General features: G+C 39.7%; 1 protein-coding gene across 6 annotated transcripts in view; it reads left to right on the top strand.

Annotated features, from left to right (window-relative positions):
* PPP4R3A (protein phosphatase 4 regulatory subunit 3A) overlaps positions 1-14,082 on the top strand; it is a 161,723-nt gene that overhangs the window by 29,772 nt on the left and 117,869 nt on the right. For all 6 annotated transcript variants that reach the window (XM_029597805.1, XM_029597802.1, XM_029597803.1 and 3 more), the window contains exon 2: positions 11,780-11,835. In XM_029597805.1, coding sequence (XP_029453665.1) covers positions 11,780-11,835 — 56 coding nt within the window. The remainder of the gene's footprint in view (positions 1-11,779; positions 11,836-14,082) is intronic.

Here is a 14,082-nt window from a genome sequence, read left to right as displayed (position 1 = left end):
GCAGTATGGAAGCGAAAGATTAAAATAAACAAGAACATAACATAACATATCAATATAGTAATATCATTAAAGCCTTAATATAAGAAATATGCGAACACCATGGGGTGGTTCGGAGTATTGAGGGGTATACTATTCTGGGTAAGCTTGTTTAAACAGCAGTATTTTTAATTTCTTTTTAAATTTGATGGCACATGGTTCGAGGCGCATGTGCACAGGGAGGGAGTTCCAGAGGGAGGGGCCTGCAATAGTGAGGGCACGTTCGCGAGTGAATCAGTCTTCTGATATTTTTTGAGAATAATCATTAAATAGAAAGATTTTCTTCTCATCATAGCTTAGTTCCAGTTTGGCTTCATAAGCCCTCTAGGGTTTTGCCTTATTAGCATAATTAAGGATCCTTGCTATTACTGGTAGTATGCAAGCCATATTTCCTCCCAGCGGACCGAATCTGTACCCTTTTCACCACAATTGGCTTTGTCTCCAGAAATAGGCTTAGATTTTCAGGGAGCCAGACCTGAAACGTCTGTATCAAGTCAAATCTTTTACACACTCAGGGAGGTCGATCATTCAAATAGTATTCCTCCGGCCTCGATTTTCCTGATTCCTGGTCCTTTCTCATAGCTTCTCATTTTTTCTGCAGTGCAGCAATTTGAGTTTCCAGAATTCCAGAAGTTATCTCCTGTGCAACCACACGTTGATGTAGCTCATGAATCTGTATAGAGTATCAAAGCCTTTGTGTTGCGACCATCGCTGCCTGACGTCTCCACTACGCCGACCTTACCTCTTTGGTGACTCCCTGTTTGGCTGCCGCAGCGTCATCGTGCCATTATCCTCAGGCGTCCCCGGACCAGCTAGACGCCGCACTCCGCCATATTTCCCAGCAGCCTAAGGGCGCGCGCGCAGCGTGGCCCCGACTCAAGTTCCAGCAGTGGCGTGAACCTCAGGGACGTCCCCCTGAGGTGACATCATCTCTACCGGATATTTAAGGTCTCTGAATTCGCTAACTAATCGAGTTAGCAAGGAGTTGGATTACAAGGGAAAGGTTTCCTTATGCTCCTAGCTACTCTGCCTCCTCGGACTTAGCAGGGGTACCCGCTCCTCGGAGGCCTCGTCTCTCTTTGCCTTTCAGGTCACAGTCTGGAACCGGTACTCGCTCCTCGAGGGCCCACGTACCCGGACTTGATACTGAATACCACTTCTGCCAGGAAGTCATCGCTGCCTACAACACCAGTGGGTTACCATCTCTCTCTGAGCGTTCCCTGGAACCAGGTACTCGCTCCTCGAGGGCCTACTTCTTTCCAGCTTCTGGGCTGCTTCTAAGAGACTATTGTGTGAGAGTTGCCATCAAGGTTCTGTTCCTGAACTCTGTAAACCCTGCCTACTCACTATATTCAGTTTCTCTACAGCTCAGTTATTCAGGATCGCTGTTCCAGTATCTGAGGGACTACAGCCCAGCCGGGCATTCCAGCTCACTACTGCCACCTCTGTTGGTTCCATATAGAGTCTAATAAAAGAACTAGTGTGTGTCTGTCTCCATACTCTGAGCATGACCGGTGGTCCCTCTCGGGATCTTCCCCTGGGGGCGTGGTCATCTGCTACCGGCCCAAGGATCCACCCACAACTACCTCAAACACCAACACTTTGTGAATTTCATCCATAGAGGACTGAAGCCTGCTCAACCTATCCTCCAGAGCTGCAGAGATTCCTTTAGATATTTCTTTAACCAGTTCCTCTTTCATGGCAGTGCATATGCTCTCATTTTCAGTCACCATTTTATTTTCTGTTAACTTACTCTTATCTCTGGTAGGCCTCAGCATTTTCAATGTCATACCGTGTTTAATCCGCTTTGTTGAATCACCATGCCAATCAGCCAACACAGCCACTCCTGAGGCTATGTATGTGAATCCAAACACTCGCTTTGATGTCAAATATTGCCAATAACATTCAACCTCCTAAGAGCTTCACTGGTGTACATCATCTCAGATCTGCACCATAACCGGAAGCCAGGAGCTATGATTTTATGACATAATTAAAACTTAGCTATTGAACTTCGAACATTTTAACATGTATAAATCTAATTTGTCATATTATCTATGGAACTTGGTTTATAGTCTGATAACTACAGAAACAAGAACACAAGAACATCTTAGCTGCATTTGTAGACAAAAGGAAAAAGCTTCAGTTGTCACACTGGATTGAGCAGGCCCATTCATTAGAGGATGTGAGAGTAGCAGCTCGTATCCAGTTACAGCAGATCAAGAGAGGTGGTGACTTTGATCTCCGTTGAACTCAACTCAAGCAACGTTTCATCTACCAGTGGGATATGGTGATACCAAAAGGATTAAAACAAATAAATTGACTAGTTTTGTTTTCATTAGGATCTTCTAACATTTGCGTAGAATAGATGGCAATGACGTCAGTAGTGTTAAACATAAGCAACTTGTGTCAAAATGATTGGATAGATTCCTTTTAAAAGTGTTTCCAGAGTGTGTTAAGATGCTCTGAGCAGCGGAGACACAATAAAGAGGAGAAAAATGCTGACAATAATCGAGTAAGAAGATAAGCTGCTTTTGTTTTGGTATGTTATAAAAGGTTTGATTTGTAACTTGACAGCAATTTACTTATTCTTCTTTTCTCTCGCAGCTCTCTCTAGCCCCCGAAGCTGACAGTTGAAATGTTGGCAGTGTCGGGCGTCTACTAGAGTGAGAGTGTTAATAAAATAAAGCAATGAAAACCCTTAATTCGGGAGAAAGATAAGTCACATTTTTGTGAAATATTATCAAAATACACCCAGTATCTTATGATCATTGGGAGAAATTGCTTTCAAAAAGATTTTAAGTGCAAAGAAAAATACTAAAGTTTTTTTCACATCACATACAAGTATATGATTTTTCAGTGGCAAAGAAGCCTATTTAATGGCATGTGCTATGTTATATGATACCTGAGACAGCCAGTGAGGCTAGTGAGCCCCTTTATCATTTTGTTTATTAGATTGTTGGCAACAGGGGAAATTGCACAAGGCACCATTTTTTGTTTCACATTTGTAATAGCTCCTTTTAATTTGGCCTACTGTTCCACCTTATCCATTTTCTCCCAATCTTCTAATTCTTCCTCCAGGGACATTCCCATTTTATCAAAGTCCATATTTTTGAAATTCAAAACGCGGGTGTCTTCATGTGACTTCTCTGCATCTTATATGTGATTATAAAACAACACAGTCTGATGATATCTGGTGCTCAGGTGGGCACTTGTCCAGACATTAGAGATGTTATCCCCCATTAGTTAGCACTGGGTCAAGTATTCACACCCTCCCTTGTGGGTTCCATTATCAATTGTTTGAGCAGAGCCCATTGAAGGGCAACCACTATTTCTCTACTTCTTGCAGATTCTGCAGAAGGGATACTCCAATTGTTTAGAATTTCTGGACTCAAAGCCAGGGCAACAAGAACACTTCCAATCAGCAAGAGGTTTAAAATTTAGTTTATTTGGCTTTTTAAAGAAGAGTCAAAGACAAGTGTTCCTGGGAGTTGCTATATGCCCTCTATCTGTAATAACGAGCATCTCCCCGAATAACAGACGTGGCTCTTCTTTATAGTCACACATACCGCACTGCCGAAGCTTCCAGAATCACGTCACTGCTCAAAAGCTCAGTTACAGAGATACATTACGCTGTTGTCATGACAATCTATCCTGTATAGAAAATGCTTGTGAGGATCACTCCCCCCCCTTCTGAGAATTCTTAACCAACTAAACCTGTATATCCTCCCACCATAAAAAGTTCCTTTATCAATCATGGCTTTGCTGGCTTTTGTTCTTCTGTTCTTCTCTTGATATTCTTTGTTGTGTAAACAGGTAACAAGTCTGGTTTTTGAATAGAAGCTCAGCATGAATTCCGTTTTGTGGCACCAGGATTTAATTAAAACTGTACCCTCAGGGGCATCTTCATTTACCTGGCTCCTGTCAGTTGAAATAGGCATCTGCAAGACAAAAGCCTGCAGCCTTGACCCAGTTTCTCTGTATTGTGAAGTAAATGTTGCCATTCTTCCTGTTGGTGCCAGTAGTATACCTGCTCAGGGACATTCTGCAAGTCATTCTCAGAAAAGCACTCAGAGTTCATTCACCTCTGACAGGCCACAGTACAGCAGAGGCATCTGGGTATTCTTGGTTGTCTGCTCAGCCTATTCTTCACAATTCACATCTGGCAGATTAAAATCTCCAATGATTAGCACTTCTCCTTTCTTTCACCAGATCTTGATCCAGGTCTTCATTTTGTGTGGGAGGTCTGTAGACCATGTTAGTCTAAATAAAAGAACTAGCGTCTTGTCTTAGGATAGCCCACAATGCTTCCTCCCTACCCCATTTCCCTTGCATTTGGGTTGCATTGATATTGTTTTTGACTTAGTGCTCCTCCCTCTTTGCTGACCTCTCTGGCCTTCCTTAACAAGTTAATCGCCCGAGATGACTGTATTCCAGTCATGAGACTCCGTGAACCACGTCTCCGAAATGGCAACAATGTCCAAGTCGACCTCTGCCATTTGGGCCTGCAAATCTGTGATTTTTTTACTCAGGCTATGAGCATTTGTGGTTATTTCCTCCCTTGGTTTACTTATCTTCATAGTCAAATTTTCTGCTCCTTTGCTTAGACGTGGATTGTAGAGCTGATTGATTTTATCTACTCTCGCTTCCTTAATTGCTTGAGGGTTTCATTGGCTACCTTCTGCCAACCCATCCTATAGTGTTTAAATGCCTGATGTATGACCAGAATTTCTCACTTAGGATCTTCTTTCCTACCACTGTGAAATATAGGCCATCTTTATTGTATAGTCTTTTACTGCTCCATGCACGACCCCAGCCTCCAGTGTATCTGAATCACTTTTTTACACCATGTTTTGAGCCATGTATTGAAAATTTCTATCTGGCTTATCCTTTCCTTTTTCTTTCCGTGAACAGGTAATATTTCAGAAAAGGCAATCTTCTTTACAATGGGTTTAATTCCCTTCCCCAGACACTGGATATCTTTCTGTACTGCTTGGTTACAGTTTCTAGCAAGGTCCTTGTTCTCCAGATGGATAACACTGATATTAGAGTCTTTAATTTCTTCTATTGCACTGATTACCTAGTTTGCATTTCTACTAGGTAAAGATCTTGGCAGGCATTTAATTTTTGTGTCGCCTTTGAAAAGAGATCCCAAATTAGTTCCTCTGATTGTCTCTTATCAGAAGGAGCTTTCTTTTATGAGGTTTGATAATGTTAAAAGTGTTTTCGGTTACATTGAGTGGCTTCTTCCTTTACAGATGTCCACTTATTGTCTGTTGGAGGAGCAACTTCAGTTTCCAATGCAGAAAAGGCATTATATAAGTGTGACAAAAACATGCATGTCCTCCAAAACCTCAGTAAATACTATCACAAATAATCGGCGGTAAATCAATAAATACTATATCATAACTTATACCGATTAAATCCAATCCTTTATTTTACAATTATGATGGACCTATTTAGTTTACAAATGTGAAAACATTAAAAATGAACTCACACATCCTACTGCTTAATCCTCAGACACTCACACCCATACCATATACTACCATGCTTTACCCCAGCATCAACACAAGCATACCATTTCACTCTCATTCATAACATACACTCAACACCCCGTAAAACCAATAGCTTATTAGTTCTGAAATAACCTAATCTTAACAGCCATTAGATCACATTCTCACATGGCACTTTTTCCCATGTATATCTCTTGGGACAAATATAATGGATCAATATCCTTTTAAACAAGTATTCCCTTATTTCAATCCAGTTCTTTCATTCTTTTGAACAGATCTCCTCCTTATCTGAATCCAGTCCTTCTTTTGAACAGATCTTCACCTTATCTGAATACAATCCAGAGATATACATGGGAAAAAGTGCCATGTGAGAATGTGATCTAATGGCTGTTAAGATTAGGTTATTTCAGAACTAATAAGCTATTGGTTTTACGGGGTGTTGAGTGTATGTTATGAATGAGAGTGGAATGGTATGGTTGTGTTGATGCTGGGGTAAAGCATGGTAGTATATGGTGTGAGTGTCTGAGGATTAAGCAGTAGGATGTGTGAGTTCATTTTTAATGTTTTCACATTTGTAAACTAAATAGGTCCATCATAATTGTAAAATAAAGGATTGGATTTAATCGATATAAGTTATGATATAGTATTTATTGATGTACCTCCGATTATTTGTGATATTATATAAGTGTGGACAGATGATGTCTCTTCATCCCAGGCTTTAATCTACTAAAGCCCACCGTATTCCTAGATATTTGACTCCTCTGTGGAAGAGAGGGCAGATATTCTGAATGTTTCTCAATTGAGGGGGACTGGGTGTCTCTGGGTTACAGGTCTCATTCTGCCAGAGCCCACTGTAATCCATTTTTCCATGGGTTTTAGAATCCTCTGTGGAAGTTGTCATTGATATTCTGGATTCTGTGAGAAGTATTTTTGAAGCCTAGATATTTCCTCTTACAGATGAGTCAGTTCCTTTTTCATTGCAGACAGCAGAAGGTAAATTGGACAACCCATAAGTCTCCAAATGCTATGCGTTGGGACATAAGCATCACAGTTAAACTGAATAAAAGACATTGATTTATAAAAGTGAGAAGACTTGAGTTGTTATCTTAATGTGCAAGTTGTTGGATTATGTCACTAATTATTTACTTATCCTGTCCTTGGAAGAAATATTTAAGAAGAAAACAGCCTAGGGGGGTGGGTATAAATAACTTTATAGGTAGAAGCTTTTACTATTTCCTTTTGAAAAAGGAAATGTGATTATAAAGACTAGCCAAAAAATTTCAGTTGGCAAGGCCTATTCTAAACAATCCAGTAGGAGCATGAGAGGAAAGAATGGAAAGAATCAATGGTGACTGGAAAGAATCAATAAGTACTGCTTGGAGAAAATTTTAAAACTTAAGAGTAATGGGGAGAAGTAAACTATTGGGGTATATTATTTAGTGTGTTCATGTTTTTGTTTTAAATAAGTAGTCAGGCAGGCAACAAACAGAAATTTGTGTTTGTATTTCCCAACCCTTCCACCCACCCCATCCCTTCAGTTTATAGGCAGGTGTCACTTTCACATGTATAAGGCTGATTTTTATTTTTTTTTAACTTAAATTCAGAAATTCACCATACCTTATCAAGAATTTGATCATTCCCTTGTAAGTCACTACCAGACATATAGTGAATACACTAATAGATTTAAAGGACTCTAATTGTATACAGTCCTTCTCCCATTCCAACCTAAAACTTAACTAGGAACTGAATAAATTTAAGATGAAGGCGGCAGTTCAGCAGCAAGAGGGGGGCCTCCCAGTCTTTTGCATCAAGTGTCACATGTATAATTTTTACCCACCGGTGAGAAATTGTACGTGTGCATCCGATGCAAAAAGTTTCTGTCTCTTAGAAAACGAGTCCGATCTATGGAGGTGGCAGATCGGACCTTGGAGGAGGAAGGTCTCAAGATCGGAGACCATCAATCTGGTGCAGCAGGAAATGATCCTGTAGCAAGGATCTGTTCTCCAGGTGGTGCATTGTCCTCTCGCACCAAGGAATGTCTCCCAGGTGCCCAGGAGGGAGGATTAGGTCGGCCATCATAGTTTGTGATTCGATTATTAGGAATGTTGACAGCTGGATGGCTGGTGGGTGTGAGGATCGCCTGGTAAAATGCCTACCCGGTGTGAAGGTGGTGAACCTCACACGTCACCTAGGTAGGATTTTAGACAGTTCTAGGGAGGAGCTGGCTTTTGTGATACATGTGGGCACCAGCGACATAGGAAAATGTGGGAGGAAGGTTCTGGGAGCCAAATTTAGGAACATACAGGATTGCATTCTCTGAAATGCTCTGTGTTTCATGTGCACTCCCTAGAGGCAGGAAGAGCTCCAGAGTCGCAATGCGTGGATGAGACTATGGTGCAAGGAAAAAGGATTCAGTTTTGTAAGGAATCTGGGGAACCTCTTGGGGAAGGGGGAGTCTCTTCCGATCAAGATCCTGCTTGAGACTAAATGCATAATTGAATCTTTATGGGTAGAAATCCCTTGTGTGTTGGTGCAGTAATAAGGGGAGATTTCAATTACCCCAATATTGACTGGGTAAGTGAAACAGGGCATGCTAGAGAGAGTTCCTGGATGGAATAAATGACAGCTTTATGGAGCAACTGGTTCAGGAACCAACGAGAGAGGGAGTAATTTTACATCTAATTCTCAGTGGAGCATAGGATTTGGTGAGAGAGATAGTGGTGGGGCTGCTTGGTAGTAGTGATCATAATATGATCAAATTTGAATTAATGACTGGAAGGGGGAACAGTAAGTAAATCCGTGGCTCTAGTGCTAAACTTTCAAAAGGGAAACTTTGATAAAATGAGAAAAATTGTTGGGGAAAAAAACTGAAAGAATTTACAAAGGTAAAAAGTGTGCAACAGACATGGACATTGCTTCTAGGATGTTTTTTTTTTCGGGGTTTTTTTTAAAACACAGTCCAGATGTATAGCATGCATGGAAAGAAGGCAAAATGATTAACAGCATGGTTAAAAGGTGAGGTGAAAGAGGCTATTTTAGCCAAACGATCTTTATTCAAAAATTGGAAGAAGGATCCATTGGAAGAAAATAGGATAAAGCATAAGCATTGGCAAATTAAATGTAAGACATTGAAATGACTGGCTAAAAAAGATTTTGAAAAGAAGTTGGCCATAGAGGCAAAAACTCACAATAAAAACTTTAAAAAATATATCTGAAGCAAAAAGCCTGTGAGGGAGTCGGATGTTCAAGAGGTTAAAGGGGCACTTGGAGAAGATAAGGCCATAGTGGAAAGATTAAGCAACTTCTTTACTTTGGTGTTTACTGAAGAGGATGTTGGAGAGATACTCATTCAGATCAACTGAACCAAATCACGGTGAACCTGGAAAATGTGGTACACCTGATTGACAAACTGAAGAGTAATAAATCACCTGGACCGGATGTTATAACCCCCCAGGGTTCTGAAAGAACTAAAAAATGAAATTTCAGACCTATTTCAATTAATTTGTAACCTATCATTAAAATCATCTGTTGTACCTGAAGATTGGAAGAAGGCCAATGTAACCCCTATAGATAAAAAGGGATCTGGGGTGATCCGGGAAACTATAGACCTGTGAGCCTGATTTTAGTGCCGGGAAAAATTGTGGAAACTGTTATAAAGAATAAAATCACAAAACATTTTGATAGACATGGTTTTGGACACAGGCAACATGGATTTACCCAAGGGAAGTTTTGCCTCACAAATTTTCAACATTTTTTTTTTGAAGGGGTGAATAAACATGTGGACAAAGCTGAACCAGTAGATGTGGTATATTTGGATTTTCAGAAGACGTTCAACAAAGTCCCCCATGAGAGGCTTTTAAGAAAACTAAAAAGTCATGGGATAGGAGATGATGTGCTTTTATGGATTGCAAATTGGTTAAAAGACAGGAAACAGAGAGTAGGATTAAATGGTCAATTTTTATAGTGGAAAAAGGTAAACAGTAGAGTGCCACAGGGATCTGTACTTGGGCCAGTACTTTTTTAATATATTTATAAATGATCTGGAAAAGGGGTACAACTAATGAGGTGATCAAATTTGCGGATGAAACAAAATTATGTGGAGTAGTTAAATCTCAAGCAGATTATGATGTATTGCAGGAGGACCTTGCGAGAATGGAAGATTGGCAGATGAAAGTTAACGTGGACAAGGGCAAAGTGATGCATATAGGGAAAAATAACCCTTGCTGTAGTTATACAATGTTAGGTTCTATGTTAGGAGTTACCACCCAGGAAAGAGATCTAGGAGAAGGTGCAGAGAAGGGTGACCAAAATGATTAGGGGTATGGAACAGCTGCCCTGTGAGGTAAGGCTAAAGAAGTTAAGGCTGTTCAGTTTAGAGAAGAGACGACTGAGGGGGGATATGATGGAAGTCTACAAAATCATGAAAGGACTTGAACAAGTCAATGTAAATCTGTTATTTACTCTCTCAGATAATAGAAGGACCTGGGGGCACTCCATGAAGTTAGCAAGTAGCTCATTTAAAACAAATCAAAGAAAATTATTTTTCACTCCGTGCATAGTTAAGCTCTGAAATTTGCTGCCAGAGGATGTGGTTACAGCAGTTAATATAACTGGGTTTAAAAAAGGTTTGGATAAGTTCCTAGAGGAAAAATCCATAAATTGCTATTTTGATAAATCACAAGCTACTATTGCTTATTAATTATCTAATGTTTGGGTACTTGTGACTTGGATTGGCCACTGTTGGAAACAGGATACTGGGCTTGATGGTCCTTGGTCTGACCCAGTATGGCATTTCTTATGTTGTGTAATGTAGCATAGAGAGCTATTAATAAATATCAGCTGAAGATGGGAGGCAGTGCATGAATATCTGTCATGCGTATTCATTGTGGAAATAATGAAAACCTGTGGCTCTTGAGGACCGAAATTGTCCACCCCTGATGTGTTTGAAGAAAAGAACACCTTGCCAATCATTAAGTATGTGAGGTGGATTTATTATGCATTGGGGTTGTGTGGCAGCTAGTGACACAGGAAATATTGTGTGAGTGGAAGGAAGAATGAATTCAACTATATATCAACATATCCTAGAAGCTAGTGTCACACAGTTGATGAAGAAATTGAAGCTGAAAAGAGGTAGGATATTTCAGCAAGACAATGATCTGAAATATATCTCTGAAGTACTTGCAGGAAAGAAAGATGAAGTTTTTTTCAGAATGGCCTTCACAATCTGCAGACTTGAATGTTGTTAAAAATCTGTTGGGAGATCTTAAACAGTAGTGCATGCAAGGAGACCTAAGAATATTTCTGAGCTAGAAGAGTTCTGCAAAGAAGATTGGGCAAAAAATTCTAAAGGCAAGACTAGAAATACTTACTTGGCTATAGGAAAAGTTTAGAACAATGGTTCCCAGGATAGGGTTGGGAACCACTGGTTTAGAAGATGTTTCTGCCAAAGAGGTACTGAGTAAAAGGTTGTCCAAACTTTTGCACATGCCATATTCACTGTTTTTTTATTATTTTCAGTCTGTTAAAATAATCAAGTAATTTTGCATTTAAAATTGTGGAAAGATGTCATGTTTAACTTTTATACCGTGTAGAGCAGGGGTGAGCAATTCTGGTCCTCAAGGGCCACAAATTAGTCGGATTTTCAAGATATCCCTAATGAATATGCATGAAATAGATTTGCATACAATGGAGGCAGAGTGCATGTAAATCTCTCTCATACATATTCATTAGGGATATCCTGAAAACCTGACTGGTTTGCAGCTCTCAAGGACCGGAATTGCCCACTGCTGATGTAGAGGTTGTCAGCTTCTGTTCACTTAAGAGATTCGTTGAAACATGAAATTTGACCAGACACACTGAAACTTTTGCTCACAGCTGTATATTGAGCTTCATTTGGTTCTTTATTTTCATAAGTTAGTAATTGCAAAAAGTAAGAGAAACTTTATTTTATTTTTGTGAAAAGGATTTTTCTAATTCACACTGGTCCTCATGTGTGAGATGAAACTTCATGGCAGGGTCAGAGTTTCTAAAAAAAAAAAAAAAAAAATAATATTTTTTTTTTAGATAGTCATTCTATTGTGTTAACAGTGTAAATCTTGTTTATCAAGGTATTATCTATGTTCACCAACTTATACATGAAGAGGAATGTTATTATTTAAGGTTTCTGTGTCATCCTTGAAAGTTTTAGTAAAAGTAGAGATGAGGAAAAATTTAGCTTTTTATTTCTTTTTCAGGTTCCCTTCTTTTGGAATCCAAAATCAATCCTAACACTGCATACCAGAAACAACAGGTAAACTTTTAAGCACCTGATTTGCCATATGCTAGTTTACATTCCTTATTTGGCTGTCAATAAGGATCTATCATGCATGGTCTCCAGTTTTTCTTTTTTTTTTTAATTTTTTTCACATCTCTGTCCTTAGATGGTTATAAAGATTATTGCAGTACTTTTCCTAACTATGTTCGCTGATGCCATTTGGTCAGCCATTCAGAGTTGTCTAAGCAGTACTTGACTAGCCTCCTTTGCTCCCTTCCTCAACATAAAGAGGGCTAAAGTTTTTGGGTGACCTGTCTAGGTTGGACTGCAAAATACCTGCACATTTATTGGTTAGAATCACTTATATACTAAATTACAGCTCAATGAGAATTGAATTTAGAGATGGACAATTAGTCATTGGGCATTATTCAATAAAGGTCTTTTCCCCTCGATAAGCAGACTGCATTAACCATTCCAGGTGAACTGGAACCATTCATGCAGATGTTTTCTCATGAGCCATAGTTCTCACCTACCAAATCCCATCAGTGATTTCTTCAGTGTCGCTGCAGAGTGACCTGGAAGTCTTCTCTGGCTTGTCCCAAATCTCAGAAAACACAGAGAACCATATTATCAGGAAGAGTTATATCCTTGGGATAGGACCCCCAATAGAAGAGCTGCCACAATTCCAGCCACTCTGCTCCCCGTCAGCAGATATCTACAGGGCAGCAGTCCCTCCTCCAAGAAGGCAAGCATTACCCAGGGATTCCTCAATTCACTACAGGGTTCCCCTGCCAACAGCTCCATCAGTGCCTCCACACATGAAATCAAAACAGGCTGTGGCATAAATTACATCAATAATTTTATTTATTTATTTTATTTATTTTTAATTTTTATATACCGAGGTTCTTATAGAGACTATAAATCACTCCGGTTTACATATAACGATAAACTGCCCAACAGAGATAAGGCGGCTTTACATAGAACAGTGGTACATATGGAACATTATAACTGGATGACAATTTAACATAATGATAATAAATAATATAGAATAGTTTTACTTGTAATTAATAAAATTATGTAATATAAACTGTATAATTTAAATATTTAACTTGGATATAGTGACATATTAACCATGCCAAATATAAATAATAAGATAAAATGAATTTTGAACTTAGAAATTGTAGTCCAGTTGCAGAGGAAAATATAAATAAGATTAATTTTTAGAACTCAAAGATTGTTGTCCAGTTGCAGAGACCTGAAGGTAGGACTTGGTATGGTGACCGTAATTAGGGGATACTTCTTATTTGGAAGACTTTCCGTCTTGGTAGGATTATAGGCCTGTTCTTTATGCTGTATCCCCGGGTGCAGCCTCCAGAGTTCAACGATCACTCTGACACGTACCCAGAAGAACCACGTTCAAGCTCTCTACTTAGGGTGCAGAGTCTTTCATATTGGGCAGAAATTCCTTGATCATTGTTGATATTACAAGCGCTCCACCTTCCATGCTTGTGGACCACTCATCACCATTATTGCCGTCCTCTCTGACAAACATCAAGAACCCCAGAACACTCATCTCCACCAGAGGATTTAACTTATTCCACGTTCATAGAGAAAATGGAGAATTCAGTATAAACATGGAGGTGAGAAATAGCCAGAAACACGCAAGGAGGTATTCAGCATGCAAAAGATCTTAGTGCAGAGGGCTCAAATGGGACCTCTATCTTCCCATGTGGTCCTAGACAAGTTGCTGCTGAAATCCTGGGAGTCCCCACAGTCTAACCTTTCGGTGGCAAGGAAACTTGATCTGAAGTTTTGCCTAAAAAAAATCACAGTACTATGGAATGGTCCAAATCGCACATATATCAGTTGTGGTCGAATCGGCCATGAAGAAAACTACGACCAAGCTTCATGCCAGCAGTCCACGGGGAAAAGAAGATAAAATCTTAGATGATTTTTGAAGAGAGGTTTTTCACAGCTCAATGTTAACATCTCATATTGAGCAACATCAGCTCTACATGGTAGAGTACACATATGATTGTGTTTACCATTTGGAATCCTTAGTTCATTCAGAGTCAGGCGAACAGATATTGCCACAGCCTCTTCAAGACCTGGAGGAAGGTATGAGACACCTATTGAGGTCAGTATGCGAAATGTTTGAGACAGCATCACGGACACTGGCAACCTCAATAGTGGCACACCGCATAGCGTGGCTAAGGGCAAACATGATAAGAGAGGATGTCCATGAAAAACTAGCAGAACTCTTCTGTTTAGGAAACAACCTGT

The sequence above is a fragment of the Rhinatrema bivittatum genome, chromosome 4 (assembly GCF_901001135.1).
Source record: "Rhinatrema bivittatum chromosome 4, aRhiBiv1.1, whole genome shotgun sequence".
NCBI lineage: Eukaryota > Metazoa > Chordata > Amphibia > Gymnophiona > Rhinatrematidae > Rhinatrema > Rhinatrema bivittatum.
The sequence above is the reverse complement of the archived record's forward strand: the minus strand, read 5'-3'. Positions and strand labels throughout refer to the sequence as shown.